The sequence below is a fragment of the Notamacropus eugenii genome, chromosome 4 (assembly GCF_028372415.1).
Source record: "Notamacropus eugenii isolate mMacEug1 chromosome 4, mMacEug1.pri_v2, whole genome shotgun sequence".
Lineage (NCBI taxonomy): Eukaryota > Metazoa > Chordata > Mammalia > Diprotodontia > Macropodidae > Notamacropus > Notamacropus eugenii.
In genome coordinates, this window is record NC_092875.1 from 322,288,171 (window position 1) to 322,313,295 (window position 25,125).

Sequence of the window (25,125 nt, forward strand, 5' to 3'; positions counted from 1 at the left end):
GTTGAACCCTGAAGGAACATAGAGATTCTGAGTGGAAGAGATGAGTGGGCATTGACTATAGGGGATGGCTTGTGAAAATGATATAGAATGTCTAGTTTGGGAAACTAGCGAGAATTGTCCAGTTTGGGCCACAGAGTAAATTGAAGGGGGTAATTTAAAACAAGCTTTGAGAGTAAATTGGAACCAAACAAAGGAAAGCCTTAAATGCTAACCAAAGGGGTTCATATTTTATCCTAGAGGTAACAGGGCGCCACTGAATGTTTTTGACTAAAGGGAGTAACATGGTCATGATATATAGCTAAATATAATTTTAAAAAAGTAGGTCAGGCTAATTAAATAAATACTTCAGTGAATCAAGACATGGTAAATGGAAAGGACAAGAGTAGGTGGTGGGCAGAGACATTAGGTAGGAAGAAAATAAGGTTGTTAGGATTCTGTCATTAAACTTGATATGAAAAATTAGCAGAAAGAATGAAACATTGCTGTAAAGAGAAGGAGATTTGGGGAACTTGATAATAATTATACAAACTTAAGAAAGGATAGTTTATTCATGAATTAGTAAGAATTTGGAAATCAATTATATTGAGCATAAGATAACAGTATCTTAATTGATACTAAACATACTATCATGGAAAAGGATATGCTTTTGGAGCAGTTCTTCGAAAGGGATGAGTGTGTTCTTCATCTTCTTCATACTTTGCAAGTACCTCCTGGATTTTTTCCTTGAGCTGTTCCTCTGCCCTCAGACCTGCTTCATACTCTCTCCTTTCTTCTGCCTTTTCGGCCTCTCGCATCTTTCGCTGGTGTTCAATCTGAGCTTGCAATTGCTCCCTGTATTCCAGGGTTTCCCTGAATTTTCTAAAAATAATAGAAATGATAAGAGTATAAAATTTGCAAATTAATCATTCAAATTTCCTTAAGATAATATCGTTTGCTCCCCTTCTGTAAAGTAAATGACACCTCTTCTTCCCCCACATTCAACTGAGAGGATCCGTTGGTGCCAAAATAATGATGATGATGATGATGATAATTCAGTGAAATCCATAATGTGTATATAAAGAATCTTACAGAAAACATTGCAATACAAAAATGAAGAGTAAATATCTTTCTTTTTTAAGAATGGAAATACAGTGAGTCATCTTTATTGCTAAAGGTAACCTTTTTTTTAACCATTTTAGGTAACCTAAAATGACTGTCTGAAGCACGTGTGATAAAACCAGATGAATGGGTATAGTTTGTTATCACTGGTTCTAAGCTAATAGTGAAGTAGTACAAATATATTATTTTTTTTCATTTTTTATGAAATGGTGGTGGAGGGCACAGCAATGAACCTGAAGAATGAGCCCAGGAAATGACCATGGAAATAGAAGACTAAGGGTAAGAAAGATAGGAGGTAAGTATCCTTCCTTCTTCAGGCTATAGGCTGATTTAGGTAACAATATTAATTGCTGCCAACATGAGGAATCAGTGAAAAGCCAAGCTTCTCTCTTCCTCATAATGCCCAACCCAAATGTAGTTGTGGCAGCAGGGCACCCTAGAATCCTGGCCTAGTGGGTTAGCATACAAGGCTATTATTATTATAGGCCAGATCCATTATACACAGGAATTGTTAGGTTCTATACCACAAATAAACTAATAAGTATTTATGATACAAAACCATTAGCTTAGTGGATTCAGAGAAAGTTGGAAAAATCATTTGAGTCATTTTCTCACAGACTTACCAACTGTTGACCTGAAAACTTGGTTAAAGAAAAGGCAACAAGCTAAATGCATACATTTTATGATTTAATTAATTAATTGATCAATTCCCTATTAAAGACAATGGTAACATAATGCATTATGGAGCCAGAAATGTTCTGGCTACCCAGTGCAGAAATCTTCTGGCTTATATACATTTTGCTGTGAGAAAGGAACTCTGCTAGTTGAACAATTCATAAATTTAGTAAGACAAGACAATTAACAAAGTAATGTTGGTCAGGCCTTGCGATTCCAGGCTGGGTAAACATATGTCTCGGTGACAAGGAAGGAAATCCCACCACTAGTGAGTGGCAGACTTCCTGCCCTAAACAGATAACTTGACATAGGAAAGGGTAAACAAAGTTCAATAGAAATTACGACCTAAGATGTCTATATTTTCTTTACCATTAATATGCCATAACATAGTATATGTCTATAGATAATAAGATATAAAGGAAAGTCCCATTATTCAAGATAGTGTCTTAGGTTAAAGGTCTCCTAAGGAATGTAGAGTCAGCCTTGGCTGGCTTTGTTGACATAGGAAGAGGCACCCTCTGAGTTTGCTTCAGAGAGAACAAAGAGATTATTCCAAAATTTTATATTAAACATTATCACAACCTAAGACTCTTCCTACCAACCCAACTGGTCATTTGTAATGCCAATGTGATACTCACAGCAGCTGCTATGAATATACTGGGCATATCTCCATGGTTTGTTTGCAAAATATAACAAACTCTCCTCCTCCCAAACAAAATCAAAATATTTATTTGAAACAGCCCTATGGGGATACCAGAAGGCAAGATTTAGTAAGGTGCTCATCACTAATCCAGGGAGCCCCAGCAACTTTCTCCTTCAAGCCTCCTCATGCAAGTTCCCCTGGGCAAGTTCTTCCCTCAGCCTCTCTCTTCTCTCCTCAGCTTTCTCTCTCTCTCTCTCTCTCTGTCTATCTCTCTCTCTCTCTCTCTCTCTGTCTCTTTCTCTCTCTCTCTCTCTGTGCCTGCTTCTCTTTTCATCCACACCTTCACCCCCCCACCCCCCCACATATCCCCACATATCCCCACAAGCAATATAGTATATACTGTTTCCAATCAAAGACTCACAACTTGATTGGCTGAGAGCAGAGATGCTTGGAAATCAGCACTTAATTAGGAAGGTGTGGGAGTCCCTGTGGCCCACAGTCTAATTGGCTCTGCACCAGGGCCCCATGGGAGGCCTTTAAATGGATAGGAAAGACCTTATATCCCATTAACATTATATCATTCTATATTTGTTTAGCTCTACTGTTTATTTTTAAAAATATTTTAATGCGTCCTAAGCCAGAATTTGGCATTGATGATTGTCAAACTTTATAGATTTTATTTCCTAGAAGGAAAGAAGTAAAGCTGATGTGATATAAATAAATATAATACAGAGGAGGGGGGCACTGCCCTCAATATCTATTTATGAATGACTTTTGATTGTAAGGAAGAAATAAAAAATAATATTATACCTTGCATAATTTTCTGCATCTTCACGGTTAAGTTCTTCAAGACCTTTCATTATTAATTCATTATCAAGAACTTTTTCTTTTGCTTCTCTTTCCACTAAAAAAAATAATAATTAATTAATTTTCAAATTACAGAATTCTAAGTCATCCCTCCCAAAAAAAAACCCAATTCCTTTAAACAAGATGAAAACTTGTCCATATCTTTCTGGCCTTCAGTACCACATTGTCTTTCCAAAAACACTGTGTTATATGGCTGGCTAGTATGTTGCTTCTTTGCAAACATAGCCTGTGTTTGCAATTCTTTGGTTCTCTTTTTGGTTTTGCCCATTGCAAGTACAAGGAGAGGAGAGGCAATGTTTCCCATTGTGGAGGGATAGGAAAAGATGACTTTTATTATTTCTTTAATACATTTGTGATGTGAGGGACAAATGAGTGGATACTTGAACAGGGTAAAAAAAGTAGATATATCATCCTTCTTTCTCACTGCACGGTGTGACAGAAAGTTCATAAGTACGCCATAGTGTGAGAAGGGTTGGAAACTAATCTCACCAACCCCCACTTCCCTATAAGATCACATTTAAGCCATCTCAGACAGTGTAATTTCTGCCCTAGAATTGTATAAAATCTCAACGAAAGAAGGTTCTGCTATGTTTTGGAACCATTTCCAATGTTAACAACCATCACTGTTCATTATTAAATGACTCTTAGTCTTTGCTTCTTCAGATTAAATAATAATAGTTGCTTTAAATTCCTTATGCATCTTATTTTACAAATTTTATCACTGTGGCATTTCTCTTAGAGTTCTTTAAGTCTGTAGTTCCTACACTTCATTCCTGTAAAACTCCAACATCAGTTTAATAGTTTTTAGATGTTGTCCAATAAACTTAATTTTAAAGATATTTGAGTGAAAAAATTAGATGGGTAACTATAAATATTAAGATAAGATAGTCACTCCAGTGGTATCACCCCAGGTAAATATTAATTGAATGGAGGCATAAAGAAAAACAAAACCCAATGCATTTATCCACGTATTGTCTCTTCATTCTTCACGGTAGGGTGGATTCAGGAGTGCCAGATATCTGAGAGGGAAGTGGGTGGAGAGGTGTGGGACGCACACAGCATTGTTATGGTAACTTGGAATTGCAATTGTAATCAACATTGTCATGGTAAACGTAAATGTAACTCCTTAGAGCTCCAAAGGCATCTCAAAATCTCACAGCTTCACAGAGTTATTTCAAATGGGTCCACTTGTGGCTTTTTTTATCTTCCTTTTAAGACCCAGGTGAATTCCTGCTTGTCTGTGAAGCCTGTTCAGGCCATGAGAACTCAAACTACAGCCTCTGCTTTTCATTCATTCAACAAATATTGCCTGTACCATTCATTTGGCAATTAAACAGAGGACCAGAGAGTTAAAGCTAGAAGATACCTTCGTTACCTCTTGTTATTTTGAACTGTTAACTACATACTGCATAGGTACACCATCTCTATTCTGGGATGTTATGGCTCTTAATTTCATTGAGTCCTGTGAACTCAGCTTGCAAAAGTGAAGAAACACAGGTGTTGAAGCTGATTTAACATATTTTGTTGGCAGAGGAGGTAAGGGCAAATGAGCATCTTTCATTACAAATATGGACCCTAATCCAACAATTAGTTTCATTTTTATTAAAAAGCTCTTCTTTTCAAAGCAAACATCTTTGAAAAGGTTAAACCTCACCTACATTTTACTGTGAATTACTTAGAATTTAGGAGTCAAGATCTAGATTAACACTATTGTCTCAAATATTTACCAACTGCATGAGCAAGTCATTAATCTCCATTTTGCAGATAGAGAAACTGAGACAGAGAGGTTTGATAAGTTACCTCAGAATGTAAATATTTTAATCCTATGTAAATGTAATTTATTATTATTTAATTGGGGCAGATAGGTGGCACAGCGGATAGAGTACCAGGTCTGGAGTCAGGAAGATTCATCTTCCTGAGTTCAAACCTATCTGTCCTCAGACGCTTGCTAGCTGGCTCACCCTAGACGAGTTAGTAAACCCAGTTTGTCTTAGTTTCCTCATCTATAAAGTGAGCTGGAGAAGGAAATGGAAAACCACTTTGCTAAGAAAACCCTAAATAGGGTCACGAAGTGTTTCATGACCAAGTTTCAAAGAGTTTTGTGGCTGAAAAATGACTGAGCATTAGTTAACTGGAGAATCACCTACACATAGCCCTAAACTACGGAGATCTCAGTGATAAATCACTGATTACGTAGCTCTTAGAGGTTTTCTCACACCCCTCAGTGATGTAAGTGATACAAATATTATTCTCATTTCACAGATAAGAAAACTGAGGCACAGAGGTTAGCTCAGATTCACACAACAAATGTGTCAGAACAAGAGTTCAAATCAAGATCTCTCTTATTATCAAGTTCAGTGCATTTTTTTCCTTCTATACCTGACAGCATTTTTATTTGGTCCATGGAGAGTGCCTGGGAAAGGCAGAGGGCTTCAGTCAACTACAGAACAGCATTTGGGTAGTGCGTTCCTGAGAATGAGATAAGGGCTAGCAGAAATGGGGAGGTGGGAGATAATTCAGATTCTGGTGGTAGGGAGAATAGGGATACCTAAATTTTGTAAGACTATGGAATCACACTGTCAGAGGTTTTTAAAGCTGGAAAGGACTTTAGTAACCAGTTAGAGTCTTTTGGTTAAGTGTCCTGCCCAGTCCTGCAGCAACCTAGAGGCAGAACTGCGGATCAAATTCAAATACAGTACACAGATTCCTAGGGCAGCTGGGTGGCGCAATGGTGCACAGAGGGCTGGGCTTATTATGATAATAGCACCTACTCCCAGAGTTGTTGTGAGGATCAAATAAGATAATATTAGTGAAGTGCTTAGCACAATGCCTGGCATATAGTAGGTGCTTAGCAAATAGTATTGATGATGATGAGGATGAGGATGAGGATGATGAGATGATGATGAGGATGAGGATGAGCCAGCAAAAGAGATTAAGAAGGAGCAGTAAAAGCAGTAAAAAAAAAAAAAAAAAAAAAAGCAGTAAAAAAGAGAAAAATAAGAAGAATGAGGTCTCTTGAAAACTCAGAAAGGATTGGGCAGTCAGTAGTGTCAAAAAAAAAAGCCACGTTGAGAAGAATGAAAACTGAAGAAAGATCATCTGATTTAGCAATCAAAAGACTGGCTAGACTGCAGAGTGTTGAGAAGTGAGAGCAGAGGAAGTCGAGACAATGAGTATAGACAGCTTTTTCTAGAGGTTTGGATGAGAAAAGGAGGGATGTATCACTGATATCGTGAAAGGATGATAGGTTATAGCAGAGGTTTTATAAAGGTGAGGGAGATTTGGGCATGGTTTGAAGGCAGTAGCAAAGCAACAAGTAGGTAGAGAGAGACAAAAAATGAGACAGAGAGACAGAAATAGAGATGGAGAGAGTTTTGTGTCTCGCTCTCTCTTTCTCAGAGAGAAAGGAGATGGAAAAGATGGGAGAAATTGGGATCTGGGGTCCATGTAGAGGGGTTGGTCTTGCCATGTACAAAGGCCACTTCGTTGTCAAATGTGGAGAAAAGAAGGTGGACAGGGGGAGGATATTAAAGGGTTTTGAGATAAGAAGAAGGGGGAGAAGAGAGAGCTTGTGGCAAAAAACCTCAATTTTCTCAGAAAGGAAGTGAAGTTTTTAGCAGGGAAAGAAAGGAAAGAGGAAACAATGGGAGGTTTGAGGAGAGAAAAGAAGGTTTGGAAGAGCTTCTGTGGAACGTGAGGATCCAGCTGAAGTTAGATAATGTGAATTTAGAGTATGTCTAGGTAGCATGGTTGTGTGACTTCCTTCAGCACCATTAAGGCTACTCCTACCTAAGTTAGAGTGGAGGAAGCAGATAGAAACAGTAACCTAGACTGCAGTTTGGCATGGGATGAGCAGAGACAGGATAAGAGAACAAGGGATTCAAGAACTGATGACAGTGTCAAGGTGAATTGGTTAACTATAGGGTTGAAATTGGGAAGGGAAAGAAGTAAAGTCAGAGCAGAAATTAATGGCCTGCAAAAGTACTATGAACAAGTCATTCCCAACTAACCCCATTTCCTTTTTTGACAGGATTACTTGCCTGGTAGAACAGAAGAAAGCTAGGCACATGATATATCTGGATTTCAGCAAGGCATCTGACAAAGCATGTCATTATATAGTAATGGGCAAGATGGAGACATGAGGTCTAGATGATAATAACAGTTAGGTGAAATCATTGCTGACTGAATTCTTGTACCTCAAAAGTTTTGATTAATCAATCAAAAGTATAGAGCAATCAATCTGGAGGACAGTCTATAATAACTCTTTTTTCTGCTAGTCCAATAACTTGGATAAACACATCTTTATAAAATCTACAAATTACATGAAACTGGAAGTTATTGTAAGTAAATATATTATTTATATATAATTATAAATTTATATGTATATAAATTTATATATATTTATAAATTATAAATTTATATAAATAAATATAAATAGGGTTCATCAATAGGGAAAGAAAAAAGATAAACTATGCAGATCCACCCTCACCAGTTCTTATTATTATTGTAATGTATAATATTCATGGAATTTCCTGAATTCTGTAATCTTCAGAACACATTTCCAAGTCCTCACCAACCTCTTCATTTAATGCTAAGAATCTGCATTGAATGGTTTTTCTCCCCAAGTACAGTACAGAATTCTTCGGAGGTGAGAGTCTAAATCCTGAATGCCTTTTTATTTCCTTAGTAGTACCTACCACAGATAGCTAGGGCACAACAGCTATGCATTGATTAATAACTGAAATTGACCTGGGTCCACAAATTACCACAATTTGGTTTCTTACTTTTTTCTATAACTTGTAGTCGTCTGGTAGCCAAGACATCATCCATGAGTCGTTTTCTTGCATCCTTTACAAGCATCAGCTGTGCGTCCTTCTTGGCTTTTATTTTTGCTGCCTCCGCCGCTATGATTTTGTCTGCCTCATCCTCATGATTTCTCTCAGCTTCCCAGCACTGATTCAGATAGGCCTGATATATCTTTCTCTCCCTCTCATTGTCTTCCTACATAATAAAAGGAGATGGAATTAAAAACCTTAAAAGTAAGACACATCTTTCTCCATAGAAAACATATATATATATATGATTTACTGAGAGAACTATATCATTTTATTATAGGGACTTTAGTGATATTATTGGCTTTAATTTAGATGGAGGAAATTTTGTTGACTAGAACAGGTTATTATCACGTTCTAGAACTTTCATGAACATGGCGGTGCTGACCTCTTTGTAGGGGGCAAGCACCTTGAGTTGTTTAGCCACTAATTTATCTGTTCTTTTACATCTTCTCTTTGGTGACTGACAACTGAGATGGCTGGTCATTGGAAGAGCTTTTAGGTACAATATAGGCATATGATGATGAACCCTGTAATCATAACCTCATTAACATGAGATCAGTCAACAAATGAGCATTGATGAAGCAGCTGCTATGTGACGGGCACATGCTAGGCACTGGGAATAAAAAGACAAATTTAAGGCAACCCCCCCCTCCTTCAGTAGCTTACATTCTTCTTGGGAACAAGCTATCACTCTAACCAGTTGAACTCATAGTATCCTAGAGTTGGAGGGAATTGTGGAAACCAATCCAGAAAAAAGAGGTGAATTTATATAATAACAACGTTTAAGGACAAACAACTTTGAAATACTTAAGAGCTCTGATCAATGCAATGATCAACTCTGATTCCAGAGGATGGATGATGAAGGGTGACAGAAAGGTGATGGGATTCAGAGTACAAAATGAGATAGTTTTTTTTGGATATGGCCAATGGGAGAATTCAATTTGCTTGACTATGCATATTTGTTTTAAAAAAAAGGTTTGTTTTCTTTTCCTCCTCGTGGTGATGAGAAATGGGAAGGAGATAAAAGAGATTTTTGTTCATTGAAAAAATTAAATTAAACACACTAACAGCAATATTGTACAATGAAGAACTGTGAATGACTAAGCAAGCTACTCTTAGCAATATAGTGATCCAAGACAATCCTAAAGGACTCACGATAAAAAATGTTGCCTGCCTCCAAAGAAAGGACTGATATTGTCTGAATATAGACTGAAGCATACTATTTTTCACTTTCTTTCTTTAGTTTTTGTTCAAGTTTTCTTGTACAAAATGACTGATATGGAAATATTTTACATGACTGCACAATGGATAACCTATATCAGATTGCTTATGGTCTCAAGGAGAAAAAGGAAGGGATAGAATTTGGAACTCAAAACTTAAAAAGAAAAATAATGTGTTAAAATTATTTTTACATGTAATTAGAGAAAAAGTCAAATATTATTTTGAAAAATTAAACTAACTTTTAAAAAAGAAACCATCAAGTCTAGCACCTTCACTTCATAGACGAAGAAACTGTTGGTCAGAAAGCAGAATCTGTTCAAGGTTACATAGCAGACTGGAAGGAGCCAGGACAAAAAAAGACGTCTCCTGATTCTCAATATGATATCTCCCAAGAGAAAAAAACTATTTCTTTCATACCAAGTTTATATTTTTGTGGAAAAATTCCAAAAAATCCTTATTACTCCAAGGCAATTCTTTGAATACTGGTTCAAATAAATGATGCAAACTAATATTCCCTTTTATTAAAAATGGATCACAAAATAGGTCCATAGGATGATTTACCATCTTCACCTACATTTTTGGCTAAGAAAATATTCTGAAGGATAGAATTAAGTTTAATATACGGATGGAAGATCAACAGGACAGATCAAGCTCTTCGTGTGTGTATTCTTAGCATGGTTTCAGATATACATATTTAATATAGTACAGTGATCTGTTTTTTAAATAATTCATCTGTGTACAAAGCTGCTAATATAACTATGCTTGATTAAGAGTAAATTATTGGCTCATTTCAGATTTCCTTAAAACACAAAGTAAATTGTTGTAAGTTATCCTAGGCCTCAAAAGCAAGGATCATTTAGGATGGAGTATATAGTAAATTAGATATAGGTGACACAGTGGATAGAGTGCTGGGCCTGAAGTCAGGAAGACTCATCTTTCTGAGTTCAATTCTGGCCTCAGAGAGCTGGATGACCCTGGGGTAAGACACTTCACCCTGTTTGCCTCAGTTTCCACATCTATCAAATAAGCTGGAAAAGGAGATGGCAGCACTCCCATTGTTGCTGTTGTGGTTGTGTTTGTCCTTTGTTCTTGAAGACGTCCATGACATCAAAATGATGACATGACTTGCAATTGACTTTGATTTGAGAGAGGGAGGTATCTTTGCCAAGAAAACCTCAAATGGGGTCAAGAAGAGTCAGATATGACTAAAATGACTGAACAACAAGAACACCTAATGGTGAAGTTTGAAATTGCAGGTCAGTTCTTTGGACCCACTGTTAAATTCCTTGGAAAAAAGGATTTCCAGATTAGGGAAGATCAAGTCATTGGATCCCTTGACATGGAAGAAATTCCTATGTTCTCCAAGAAAAAGGGAATAGATCAATAGCAGAGTCTCTGAAAAAAATGCGCCAAGGTCTACAATTTCTAGCAAAGATCCTTCTGTGGGTATAGTGTATGAATAGCAGTGTTTTAACATTTACAAAAAAAACTTAAAAATCTAATACCTAATACCTAGTTTCATTCGTTCTCACAATATCCTTGAGATATGGACATGGTAAGTTCCATCTTCACTTCATAAATGAAGATACTGAGGCCCAGGTGACTTCACTGCTATAGAGTCCAAATTTCTGGAGTCCAGGGTAGAGGTGATAAACAGCTCAGCCCATCAGAAGTGTGGCCACCATGTTTATTCTGATGAAAGTTTTGAAATTTTTTAAAATAGAAATGTATCCCAACTCCACTAGAACAATGAATCCCCCCAAATAAGGAAATCAGTTTCTCTTTTGATCAAGATTCACTTTAGAATCCAAAGAAAGTTTCCTAAAACCTTGCTGAAATATCTTTTCATTAAAATGATTTGCCTGTAATTTAACAGTAACATTTGCTTTGATTCTACTTGAGGATGAGTGAATAGTTTAGAGATGTGTGTGTGTGTGTGTGTGTGTGTGTGCGTGCGCGTGCGTGTGTGTGCATGCCTGTGCACATTTCAGAAGGACCTGAAAATATCCTTCTTGAGAGACAACATGGCCTAGTGGATGGACCCTTGGCCTCTCAAATCAGGAAGACCTAAATTCACGTCCTGTCTCTGACATTGACTGTGTAACCTTGGGCAAATCACCTAACCTCTCAGTGTGCCAGGACATTTTCTAAAACTAATAATTACAGGAGTAGTACCTGACATTTATATAGAACTTAAAGGTTTGCAAAACAATTAATTGACCATCACAACCCTGTAAGATGGTGGTGGTAACAGTCCATTTTACAGATGAGAAAACAGAGGCTGAGAATTTAAGTGACTTGCCAAAGAAGTGTCTGAGGCAGGATTCAAACTCAAATCTTTTTAACTCTGAGGTCTTCTTAACTTCTTAATGTCACCGACCTGCCTCATCTGCATTGGTAGTGAGAGTTCCCTACACTGAAGAAATCAGTGGTCCAGGTCAAAAGAAAAAAAAATCCTAGTTAACCTATATTGGACACGCTTACATTTTTTCTATGTTTAAATATGTCAACTCAGTACTAAGTATATAGGCCTTGGTCACTACTGTTCATGAATTGGCCCATATTTGAACCTTCAAAGTCAGTTTTTCAACAGCAATGCAAACGGTACATGTTGTCATGATGGAAATTATTACACTTAATTATCTACTTATAATTTAATTAATCATTGCATTTAAACAAGATGTGTGACAGAAGGCCAAATGATCAGAAACTCAAATCTTTACCCTAGAATTTAAGGGAAACATTAAAATACACCCACATTTGAGGCCAGACAAGGCACTCATATCCCCATAACTGTTTCCTCTTCACAGCAATAATGACTTGGATTTTTGGCAGAGGTCACTTGAGCTCATTTACAGTGACTTGTTATCATAACTCTAGTTTCTTTAGAGTTCTATGCCCCTTTATGTGGCAGCAGAAGGCTGAACACAAAGAAACATGGGGTTAAATAAGTGCTCTGCAGAAGCTTTCTGATACCAAAGGGAACTTACTTTCTTTTGCCTCTGTTCTTCATTCTCATCTCGTGTTTCTTGACGAGCAATTTCTAAAAGCTTGTTGTCCAAGTAAAGTTCCTCGGCTCTTTCCTGAGCGAGACGGTCGTTCCTGTCTTGGAGGGCTTTCTGCAGAATGTCCCTGGTCTGACACATTTTCCTCTGCTTCTCCAACCTCTCTCTTTCTTTATCTCTTTTCAGCTGAGCTATTCTCTTTTCCTAAGACAAAATAATAATGAAACCAAGACAAATCTTCTACAAGCATGGTTATACAACTCAAGAAAGCTAAACTGTTCAATTTAAAAGGATGATGCCAATTAGAAAATAACATGGGAATTTATTTTGCTTGACTATGCTTGTGTGCTACCAGGATTCTACATTTCTTCTTTTCAGAAGGAAAGGAGAAAAATAAACTTGACAATTAAATTTACGTGTGTGTGTGTGTACACATATATGTGTACACACACACACACATACATATAGATGCACACACACATACAATCACTTAACTTTGGTTTGTGTTGAAGGCTACCTAGGTTGTTCAGTGGATAAAGTCCTGGGCCTGGAGTCAGGAAGACCTGAGTTCAAATCTGACCTCAGAAACTTGCTAGCTGTGTGACCTTGGGCAAGTCACTTAACCTCTGTTTGCTTCAATCCACTGCAGAAGGAATTGGCAAAACACTCCAGTATCTTTGCCAAGAAAACTCCATATGATTCAGATACGATTGAATGACTGAACAACAACAAACATACATGTGATTTATGGATATGTAATATATACATATATGTAATTATTAGATATATTTTACAGATATTTCTTTTTTCAGTGAATTGAGGGAGGAAGGATAAAAAAACTTGATAATTGAATATGTACTTGCGTGTGCCTGTACACAAATATGTACATTCAGTGTGTACATATTATACATAATATATATGTAGTTGCATATGTTACATACATGTATGTTACATATATTATATGCATCTTTTTAGTGGTTGGAGGGAGGAGGAAGAAAAATAAATACTTGATAATTTAATATACATCTATGTATACACACATATATATGCATATACACACATTTTTTTTCTAAAGAAAAAAAGAAAACAAAAAGAACAAGAGGGCCTTAAACCTTAACACGAGTTCAGAGGGCATATTAAAATAGACAAGCCACACTGAATTACCACACAATATTTTAATAAGCCATACTGAACACCTACTAAAACTACAAAATTAAAACCCAAACATATTTTTAAAAAACCACTGCCTTACCTGTTCCTCCCTCCCTCTTGCTGGTTTTTCTAAATTCTCATCCACATTTCTTTTTTTCTAATTGAAATACCAGAAGATGTTGAGCACTATGGGTTTATAGTAGTCACACTGAAACATGCGATGCTTCTCCTATGACCACTATGGATGTTTGTTCTTTGTTTTCTAAGAGAACCAGTGACCTCCTGGGGTGATGTCTTGACTTGTGTGAAGTGGATTTAAGTGAGGCAGAGTCAACAAAATCTTCAGCCTCACTCAGCGATAGCCCTGGAGGTAATGGATGACCTTGGCATCTTCAACATCTGACCAAGCTCTAAGTGCACCACAGCACCTGTTTCACCATCTTCATGGCTATTGGAACAAACTGTTCTCATCTTCCCGTTCTTCTAATGTTTGGGGTAGACATCCTCCTAACTCACCAATAGGTCTGAGGCCTGTCAGTTACCCTCAACCTGGTTTAACCCTCTCTGCTGAGATAGTTTTACCAGGATGTGGCTGCAGCATATACTACAGATTCTTACAACCACAGGTGAGAATTGAGTGCTACATAGACACCAATGGTATGAGCAGCCCTGGAAAGGGCTTGGCAAGCCATTACACCAGAGATGCTAGTCCTCCTTGAACACCTATGCACCCCAAAAGATGAACAGTACCAGGTGGCTGAATGGTTAAGGTGATGGACTGCTAACTCGTATTCTGCACACATAGGTATGACCACCTAAACTTACATGAGAAGGACAGATGGTTGCCTAATAGTTGGGAAGGGAAATAACAGGCAAGGGTGCCGGCAGCTTTCAAAGGTATGTTTGTGGGAAGCAGTAGCTAACTGCTGGGCAGTGATGGCTAGAGGGAGAGACCAAAAAAACAATTCCAAGCATTGAGCAAAATGGAGAAACACTTTCCTAGTACTTTATTTAGCTATGGTGGGAGCTAAGTGATTATTGAGGAAACAAAAGAAGCATCGTAAAACACAGATCCATTTTTTTAGAGAAGGAAAGAAAACTGTTATCTGGGAATAATTTTACCCATCTTTGGAATTCTCACTTAAAGACTACCTCCTATAAAGCCTTTCTTCACTTCCCTAGCTGAAATGATTTTCCCCTTCTCTGAAATCTTGATGGAGTGAATAGGGCACTGAACTTGGAATCAAGATGATTTGGGTTCCAATCTGGCATCAAACACCCGCTAACTGAGTGACCTTAGGAAAGTCACTTGACTTTTCTGTACCTCACATGTATTTGTGTGTGTGCATACACACACATACACATATACATATATAAACAAACACAGACACACATACATACATATACACACAAGTAGTCCAACTCTCTCATACTACAGATAAGAAAACTGAGGCCCAGCATGGGGGCAAGGAGGGATTAATTTGCCCCAGGTTATGGAATAAATTAAATCCACAGCAGAGCTGAGATTCTCTAAACTTCTCAATTGTGTAACAGATGTTATGTTCTACTATATAAAATCCTCTGGAAACATCTACCTGTCTGCTTATATTTTCTTCAAATACCATCAAAATGTTTATGAGTCCTCTTCACAAAGAGTTTATAGAATGAGAAAGAGGCATATGGGTAAATAGTTACTAATGTCTTCTCCCTCATGTATGACTTTTTCCATTCTTCTGAAATCTCTTTGAGATATCTTGGAACCAGATCCCTGAAGATTCTTAAAACTCATGTCTGTGTCACTTATTTCTTCCATCACGGTGCAGTGAGGTCTGGTAATCTTCTTCTAAGGGGCACTGCCCCTTACTTAGGCACTGCTCCTAAGGGGCACTGCCATGCCGTGACATAATACATCAATCAGGCTGTCCAACTGCAATTGTCCCTTTATTGTTGTTGATGAAAAGAGATTGCCATAGAAAAAAGGCAGATGGGTCACATTCCATGTGTATTTATGATCTCCCATCTGCTCTAAGGCCCTTTGTTCTGAAAGACACAGCGAGTTCTATGCAGGCTCATTTTCCCCTCAATTGCTTTCCACTGTTTTGTTTTGGTTTGGCCTTTTTGGATGAAGGGGATGATATTATTTGTTATCTCCTGTTATTCTCTCTCATAAATATCTTACAAATAAACTTATACTCTAATCAGGTGTTGTCCTTGCCTTTCTTAGGTCTTTGCCTTGCAAGAAGTTCAGGTGTCGACTGTACAAGCAAGCTCTTCCTGAGCTCTTTAAGCCTCTTAACTGTGGCAACTACTTTTCATTAGTAATTGTTATTTCTTAAAAAAAAGATTAGAGTCAATATCATTACTTCTGTCCATTTTCCTCTTTGTGGAGGGGAGGGATAGTGGGGAAAATCCTTAGCAAGGATTGAATGGCAGGTTGTAGCTGAGATGTAGCAATAACAAACAGTATCCTTTCTTTACCATCTTCCAATTTGGGGATTTAAAGTCAATGATCTGGATATGGGCAGCTAACTCAGACACAATTCCCACATCAGAAGGAATCTGCCATTTCCTAAATATCATGATAGAGTTGATTTCATTTGTTATAAAGCTGTTTGGCACCAGTCTAGCGCCTTTGGCTTTCTGCTAGAAGCAAAGTATTTGGTGGAGATGAGGAGGATGCTTCTGAACAAGGCCTTTGACATTTTTCCTGTTTTAACACACCTCACTCTCCAACCTTTCTTAAGCAGAATATAAGCTTCTAAAAAGCAATGATTGTGCCATTTTTAGTTTTTGCTTCCAAATGATGGCACTTTGTAGCTATCAAATAAAACATTTGAATTCAAATTTTCACTATCATCCCTACAATGAATTAATTGAATATTGGGATATATGTTGACTTAGATTGGAGTATAAGACAAGGTTCTTCATAGAATTTATCTTCCGTTTCATCTTCTACAACTAACGGTGGCATGTAAGCTAAAATAACCTAAGTGGTAGTCTGCTAATGCTGAACATAAATCCTGCAAAGCAAGATTACTATGTCCCATGAGACGAAATGACTTTGTAGGCACATTAAAACTCTGCAGACTCTTTTATTTGCTTCTTTGCAGAGAATCTGCTCATTGTCCTTCCATTCAGCTCCAACTCCTTTGTCTTCTTGTTTTGCTTATAGCAAGAATATCAATATGAACATTTAATTCTTCTGAAGTGAGTCCACTCTTTGGTCAATGGACAGAGATCACACTTTTTCAGTGTGCCAAAATATAAGTATTTGTTGACAGTCTAAAAACTGATTCTTAGCACCTCCATCCCATTTTCCTTCACTCCCTTATCACCACCAAGAAAACAAAAGATGTTGTGCAGGAGCCAGGATTATCTTGTATTTTTCAAAAACTATTTCATGTGTCACTGGGGCCAAATTTTATCCACTAGCAGCCAAACACTAGCATTGGAAGGCTGGGCCTCTCTGCACTTAGTCAGGCTGGTTATTGGACAATAGATATGCAGCCTGGCCATGTTTGCCAGAGCTGGCTACTGGTCCAGCTTTGAAGAATACAGCATTTCCCTCCCACTACACTGAGGCTCTGGAGTAGGGCTATTTTTGGAAAAAAAATCAATATATACTATATGCATGCAACATACATGTACAAAAAAGGAAAATCATTGTGTAATGAAAATATGAAAAGATTTACCACTAATAGGCTTTCTTCTTCCTTTAGATGCTTGGCCTCTTGTTTCTGAGCATTAAGAGTAGCCAGTTGGGCACTGAGACATAAGACTGCCTCCTCCTCTCTCTTTGCTTTTTCAGCGGCTTCTTTAGCTTCTCTCTTTTCCTTTGCTAATCTGTCATGTTCCCACAGCTCAATGAACAGTTTTTCTTCTATCATTTTCTGTTTTCTCAGTTCTTCATTAAATGCTACCTGTGCCGCTCGTTCTTCACACACTTTCTTCTCGTGGGCTTGGATCAAGTAGTTACGGAGATCGTCACAGTGTTCCCTGGAAGGGGAGACAAAAGCAAATTGTCAGGGGACAATATTCTAAGTTATAAAATGATCTGTAGGTTGAAGGTAAATATTTAAATACAGTGAAGACATATACCAATATATGCCAACCTTAAACAGGGAAAAATTTATGTTCTAGGAAGTAGTTAAGAGGTCAGGACTTCAGATTTAAATTTGAGAGCTGTGTAGGGAACTATTTAAGCAAAAGAGATCTCTGAGGGAAAAGTTATTGAAGAAATCGATGATGGCTCACTAAAGAAAACAGCAAATCACTAACCCCAAAGAAATAAAGACCCTGAAGCTGTCATTCAATTATAACAGTCCAACAAATATTTACTAAGCACCTCTTCTGTGCAAGGCCCTGGGTGAGGTGCTGGAGGTACAAACACCAAAGTGTCTGAATTTAAAGATTGGACCTTTGAAAGTCAAGCATTAACAAAAACAAAATGGTGCCTGCCCTGAAAAAGTTTACATCCTATTAGGGGATGATCTTGTATAGAGATTTCCTGTTGTTTTTCTTCACCCATCATTCTCCCCTCTTCCACTCCCCTATTTCTGTCAAAGGCATCAACATATTTCTGCTCTCCCATGTTCATATGAATGTACGCTGAGTGTATACTCAGCCTCATTCTGACTCAATATTATTCTGGAGTAACCCTATTCTTGATCCTCTTAGCTCATATATAAAATCAGTTGCCAAATCTTCCTGCCTCTGCCACATTTTTCACACCTGACCCATTCTTTCCAATCATGCAGCCACCACCTTAGTTCAGGTATTCATCACTTCTCATCCAGATGATTACAATGACCTCCTCTCTCCCCTCTCCAGTTCCATCTCCCACCACAAGCAATCACGTAGCCCTTGCTTGAAGACCTTCCAGGAAGGAGAACCTGCCATCTCTTGAAGTGTACCACTCTACCTGAGAATCCCTCTGATTATTTAGGAAGTTTTTCCTATTTTTCAACATTAACCCATTGCTTCTGGTTCTGCTCTCTGGAGCCTTAGAACAAGTCTCATCTCTTTCTCCCATGACAGCCCTTGGATGCACCTCCCATATTTCTCATGACTCTTCTCTTCACCATCCAGAACATCTTCAGTGAATCTTCATACGATTTGGACTTAAAGCCTTTCATCATCCTGCATCATCTTTCTTAAATTGTGTGGCTCTCCCAAAGGGGTTCTGGTTAGAGCAAAGGAGGCTGGCTAGCTGATTCAGAGTATAGAAAAGAGTACCACAGATTGGCTATCAGTCTTGAAAGCTAGGTCTCTACTAATTCAGTCAAACACTGCTTTATCTTTTTGGGTTTCCATGTCGCATTGTTGAACTCTTTGATTTTTCAACAAACATTTATTACATCATGAGGTTGTGATCGTTGTAAACATATTGTTTGATGTTACAATTATAATGACAGACCTCAAATATGGAATCACTTTGGCTGTGTGGTCTTAATAAAAGCAAATAGGCAAAGATGGACAGTTTGTACTTTCCTACTGTTAACTCTGTGTTGAGCAAATAAGGCTCACAGCTTTTGACTGGATGATTATTGTTGGTGTTATTTATTCTTCATTTTCTAAGAGGACCAATTGACTCATGCACGAATTGGATTTAAGTGAGGTAGAACTGCACAAAGTCATCAGCCTCAATCTCTTCTAGAGTTATAGGAGTCCTATGGCAAGACAAAAGTTAAGATGACTGGTGATGGCCCTGGATGCAATGGATGGCTTTGGAGTCTTTGGTGGCTGACCACGTTTCTAAGTGCTCCACAATACCTACTTGAGCCACTTTCATAGCCCTAAGAACAAATTATTCTCATCTGCCCATCTCACTGGAGGAAGTCTTTAGATGCTTGGGAGAGACACCCTCTCCCCCCAACTTGTTAACAGGTGTGAGGTCAGCTGGTCTATAGCACTATGTATGCTACAGTTTTGTGCAACCATAGATGAGAACTGAGTGCCAGTTAAACACTAAAGGCAGATGAACAGCCTTGAAAATGGTTCGGCAAGCACTTACACCAGAGGTGCCAGACCCCTTGAACACCCCACAGAGAAATATAAGGAATAAGAGAACAAGCCCACAAAAACAGAAGTTACTCTTATAGCTTTGTTACAACATGTCAACATGATGATAACGTGGCATTCTCCATGAGGGTTTCTCAGGTGCTGAGGCAAGTCTTCCTTCCCTAGAGGAGATGAAACTCTTAACCAGATTCAGGGGTCTGAGCTAGTCCTCTCTTTTGCTGCCTTAAATAGTTGTTAGCTCCTGCCCCCATTTTGTGGTCCCAATAAAGAAACTCCCCTTACCCAAGCCTCACTCAATCTCACTATTAAAAGGGAACTCCAAGAACTTCTCCAACACATCTGGGTTTGATTAGGAAAGCTCTCTCCTCCATCTGGAACTGATTACTGGTTCTTAATAAAGCCCACTCTTAAAGTATGTAATTTTGCTACCTGAACCCCAACTTTGACCATGTTTCCTCCCCAACACAACTCCCTTATAATGGGTGAGTTTGCATCATCTCTGTATAGTTACAATGCCATGTAGTATGTGTATACATGCTTGTTGTATTGCATTAAAACAAAACTTTTCTTTCTATGAGTTTCCAGAGTACCAATGACATGGGGCCAAATAAAGGCACAGGTGAGACACACACAAACCATAAGAAATTCCATACATTCAACTAAGATATTCCAAGTAATAATTGTTTGGCATGCAACAAGTCTACTTTAAGAATGTTCAACATTCTTTTTCATGTCTGTTTTTAGCATGTTACTATTCAGTTCTTTTAAATGACCAAATGTCTTTAAAAGACAAGCATAAATTTTCATGCATAACTAGAATCTTTTAAAACAAATGCCTGGATACTCAATTATGTCCTGGTAATGAAGAAGAAGGAGCATCTTTTTTATTCTAAAGGAGACTTAAAGTTAAAGAAGTTTGGAATGTAACAGAACTGGATATGTCATACTTCTTTCCATGGCTTGTATAATTGAAATTATTCAGTACCACAAATTCCAAATAATCAAAACTTCATAGAATCCTCTAGGGAAAGGAGAATTAGATGCAGAAAAAGTTCAATAGTTTATATTTTAATATAAAAACACTGTAATTGCTAGATTCCATCAAAATTATTCCTCCTACAGCTTTTACAGAAACCTATAAACATCTGTTCACCCAGATGGTTGTTTTACTTTTTTGTTTTACCATCCCAAATCCTGTAGCCTGACTATAGTAATTTCTAGAAGGCAGAAAATAAATTTTTTTGCCTCATTGGTATTAATTCATTTTATAGGTCTCTAGCAGAATTGCTTAGAAAACTGACTTCTCTTTAGAGCTGTTCTCTGTTGTTATCACTAGAATGGTTTCCAATAATTTTTATGCAAATAATAGAGTACTATAATTGTTTTTTAAAGGAGTAAATTTCCCTCAGGCCTAGATGAATGGGATCTAACAAGTTGGGTTTTGAAAATAAAATATTTATCGAGTACCTACTATGTGCCTAATAAAATACTAAATGCTGTGGAGGGTACCAAAAAAGCATGACACATTATTCTTGCCTTTGAGGATCTTACCATCGAATTACTTTCTAGTAATCTCAAAATTAGCAAAATGTGGTCTTGAAAAGGGCTTTCAAGATTTGTTTAGAATTTGTTCTGAGATTTAGTTTTAGTTGACTAAATATACTGAGGGTAACTTTTTAATAGTGCTTTTAAAAATATATCTATTTAAACATTTTTTGAAAAATTTTGAGTTCCAAATTCTCTCCCTCCCTCTAGCCCTTCCTCCACCTATTGAGAAGGCTAAGGCAAATTTAATAAGATATTCAGCAATAGGTCCCACAGCGTCCCTGAAAACCCAAGTAATCAGTGAACTACTATACTAAATTCTGCTTCATGAAAGGGTTCACTCATATAAATGACTAAATGCTGACATGGCACTGCACGTCAGTAAACTAACATCTCAAATCTGTTTTTCAAGATTCATGGACTTCAGTGGGGAAGCCATGGCCATTGCAACCCTCAAGGTTATATGATGAAAGCTACCAATAAAAGGGCCACAGATTGGGAGCCAGAAGAGACATTAGCGGTCATCTAGTCCAAACTTCTCGCTTTAAATACGAGGCCTTCAGGGGTGAAGTGATTTGCCCAATGTCCCACAGGTAGCAATGATGGAGCTAAGATTCAAATCAGAGCTAGGATCTGGACCAAGGATCTCTGACTTCAAATCCAGGATCCTTTTCCACTACACCATGCATCTGTTCCTTAATTGTACCATGTGTTTATTTTGTTACCCTGTCTAGACTACAAGTTCCTTGAGGAACAGGGATATATGTTGTTATTTACCCCATATAGCACAAGGCTCATAAATAATAGTCCTCAATGAATGAATGCATTTGTGTATATTGTCAAGTACATGGACAATAACTAGCTGTTGAGAGGGTACTAGCTCTACCTCCGTAAGCATCACTTGCTTTTGCTATAGACATGAAGTGTCTTACAACTAGCAAGATTAAGGGTGGCACTCACAACTTTGGTAAATGATGAACAGCTCAGCTCACTCCCTAGAGACAAAGACAGATCTCTGTCTAGGTCAGGGGTGGGGTGGAGTGGAAGTAATTCTGCAGTAATTTCCCAACAATAATAGAAGTGGTCAATCAGATCAAGAGTTTCAAGAGATCTCTTGTATAGGGAGGTTTATCTAGTTTCAAGCTCACTATTTCTGTTTAGGGCTAATATAGAAAGTGACTACAGCTGAACTTATTGATACCTGACTATCACAGTGCTGTGCCATTGCTGTCCCATTCTTTTTTCCCTATAGGGCATCTCTATCCAACCCTTTATTGCCAAACTCCTGGAAAAGTAGCCTGCACTTCCTTCTTTCACTTCCTCAAGATCCACTAGCTACTCAATCCCCTACAATGATGTTTCTGTCACTACTGTTCTGTTTTGTTCTCTCAAAGGCCAAAAATATCCTAATGACCATTTTTCCATTTTGAATTCTTCCTAACCTCCATAGCATTTGACACTTTTAACCACTCTCACTCCACTCTGACACCATCTCTCTCCTCCTTTGATTTCCATGGCACCATACTCTCCTGGTTCTCTTCATACTCTTTAGCCATTGCTTCTCTATCTTTAAATTGTTTCTTCTTCCTCTTCCTAAAAAGTGGGTGTTTCCCTTGGGCACTTATTATATTTTATTTTGTATTGTGTATGTATGAGAGGCATTGTTGTGTGTGTTTGGAGGGTGGACTTGGAGTAAAGAATTATCTAGTTCAGCTCCCTCTTAATATACTTATATCAGTGTGACAAGATATTTAACCTCTCAGCCTCAATTTACTCATCTGTAATATGTAAGCACCTGTAGTGCTTACTCTACAAGGCTGTTGGGAAGGTCAAATGATATAGTGTATATGGTAAGAGAAATAGCTGGTTAGAGTCCCCTGCCATGTAGTCTTGGCTAATTCTTTTTCTTAAGAGGTACTGAAACCATTTTTGAGACTTTACTGACTCAGAGGAATGAAGGACAGGATTTACTGATGCTTCCCAGTTGCTGAATTTAAAAACCACACGTGAGGAGCTCCAGCCCCAATCTGGTGTTTGAACAGCAGACCATCTTGGGCAACTCAAGAGGCAGAGGAACTGTGCTCAGCTACATCAAAGTGGTGTCTTCACTGCATATCCTTGTTGACTATTCTTCCTCTGCTACAACTAATCAAACCTCTTTTTACTTGTTAGTTAGACTATCAGTGTCTTATTTCATTCCAATCCTGAGTTTAAACTTCAAGAAGACCATTCTGGTTAAGCCTGTCCTGCAACAATGTAAGGACAGTGCTTTGCAAACTTGAAAACATAATATAAATTTTAATTACTTTTATTTATGTATATGTCTGATCTCCCTTACTACACTGTAAGTTCTTCAGGGAAATCGACTTGATGTATCTTTGTAGTTCCCTTAAGACCACTTACAAATATTAAAGAATTGAATTTTCTTTTCTGGGGTGAATGAATAAGAGCCCCTGGCTGGAGAGGGCAATGAGAGGTAAGGAGTGGAGAACAAAGTAATTCGAAACATTGAAAATCTAATTCACAGAATTGTTCTCAGCACAGTTCCTCTAATGTCCAGTTCTACCCTACCATCTTTCCAGTTCCCACAGCTGAGGACACTGACTCCTCCTCAGGTTTCACCCCAGGCTCTAGTAACCAGTCTCCCCTAGACACAGGAGACAGGTGAAATCCACAGATTGGGTGGATTTCAGCATTAAGTTTAACCTGTGGCTGGTTCTGCTATGACTTAAAAAAAAATTCAACAACAATCATGTTCAACACGTTAAACACTTAGCAAACCTTTAGATTTTGAAATGAATGAATCACTGGTGACATAGTAGAGACCAGTTCTGATAGAGTGGCAGGAAAACACAGTAGTTTACTAGGAAGACACTAGCCTCCCAGGTAATGCACAAACAAGACCCTCCATCTCTCAGTTGTGGGCATTTCTCTGGCTGTTACCCATGCCTGGAACGCTTCTCCTCCTCATCTCTACCAATTGACTTCCCGGCTTCCTTCAAGTCCCAACTCAAATCCTGCCTTCCCAAGCATTTCTGAACCCCTTTTAATTCTAGTGCCTTCCCTCAGCTAATTATTTCCTCCTTGTCCTGTGTCTAGTTTACTTGAACTTCTTTGTTTGGTTGTTGTATCCATTAGATTGTGAGCAGCTTCCGGGCAAGGCCTGTCCTGTCCTTTGAGGGCCTCTATTTGTATTCCCAGGGCTTAGCACAGTGTTTGGCACACAGTAGGCACTTAATGAATGCTTTTTTGACAATTAAATCTGGAGGAGCAGAAGGCAGAATGATAGTGATTTAAAGATAAAAAGTTTCAAATTAGTGTATGTTATAAAGCAACCAATTAAACTAAGTAACATTAATAGGTTCCTTATGTCCACGTGCTATCTATCCCTCAGTTTGTACTCCAGTTTCACAGATTAGATAGAGTCCTATCTTATTTTCCCTGCCAAGTATCTCAGTTCCTCCAGGGCTGGGGTTTTTTCTTGCTTCCCCCAGTCTTCCAAAAAACTGAACCCTAATCTCTTGCATGTAGGTACCAACTCTGATCAACTTCATCAACCACCTACCAAGACATCCACTTTGGGGCCCCTGCTGAACTGCCTGCTGATACATACTTGTATTAACTTCTAAGAATTGCCCTAATTGCTTTCTTAATTATAAGTCTAATGATAAAAGCAAAACTAATAGCTGAAAAAACTGGAAATTGAGGAGATACCCATCAATTGGGGAATGTCTGAACAAGTCATGATATATGAATGTAATGGAATACTATTGTGCTAGAAGAAATGATGAGCAGGCAGATTTCAGAAAAAACCTAGAAAGACTTACATGAACTGATGCTGACTGAAGTGAGCAGAACCAGGGGAACATTGTACACAGTAACAGTAAAATTGTTCAATGACTAACTTTGATAGACTCAGCTCTTCTCAGCAATGCAAAGATCGAAAACAATTCCATAAGACTCATGATGGAAAATGCTGTCCACATCCAGAGAAAGAGCTATGGAGTCTGAATGTAGCTCGAAGCATACTATTTGCTTTCTTTTTTTTGATGTTTTTTTATTT

At 38.0% G+C, this 25,125-nt stretch overlaps 1 protein-coding gene across 5 annotated transcripts in view; it reads right to left on the reverse strand.

Annotated features, from left to right (window-relative positions):
- Positions 1 to 529: 529 nt before the first annotated feature.
- Positions 530 to 25,125, reverse strand: part of CFAP53 (cilia and flagella associated protein 53) — a 102,505-nt gene continuing 77,909 nt past the window's right edge. For all 5 annotated transcript variants that reach the window (XM_072605121.1, XM_072605124.1, XM_072605119.1 and 2 more), the window contains 5 exons: positions 17,189 to 17,492; positions 12,330 to 12,548; positions 8,068 to 8,284; positions 3,227 to 3,320; positions 530 to 858 (listed from right to left, as the gene is read on the reverse strand). In XM_072605121.1, coding sequence (XP_072461222.1) covers positions 627 to 858; positions 3,227 to 3,320; positions 8,068 to 8,284; positions 12,330 to 12,548; positions 17,189 to 17,492 — 1,066 coding nt within the window. In that variant the 3' untranslated portion in view covers positions 530 to 626. The remainder of the gene's footprint in view (positions 859 to 3,226; positions 3,321 to 8,067; positions 8,285 to 12,329; positions 12,549 to 17,188; positions 17,493 to 25,125) is intronic.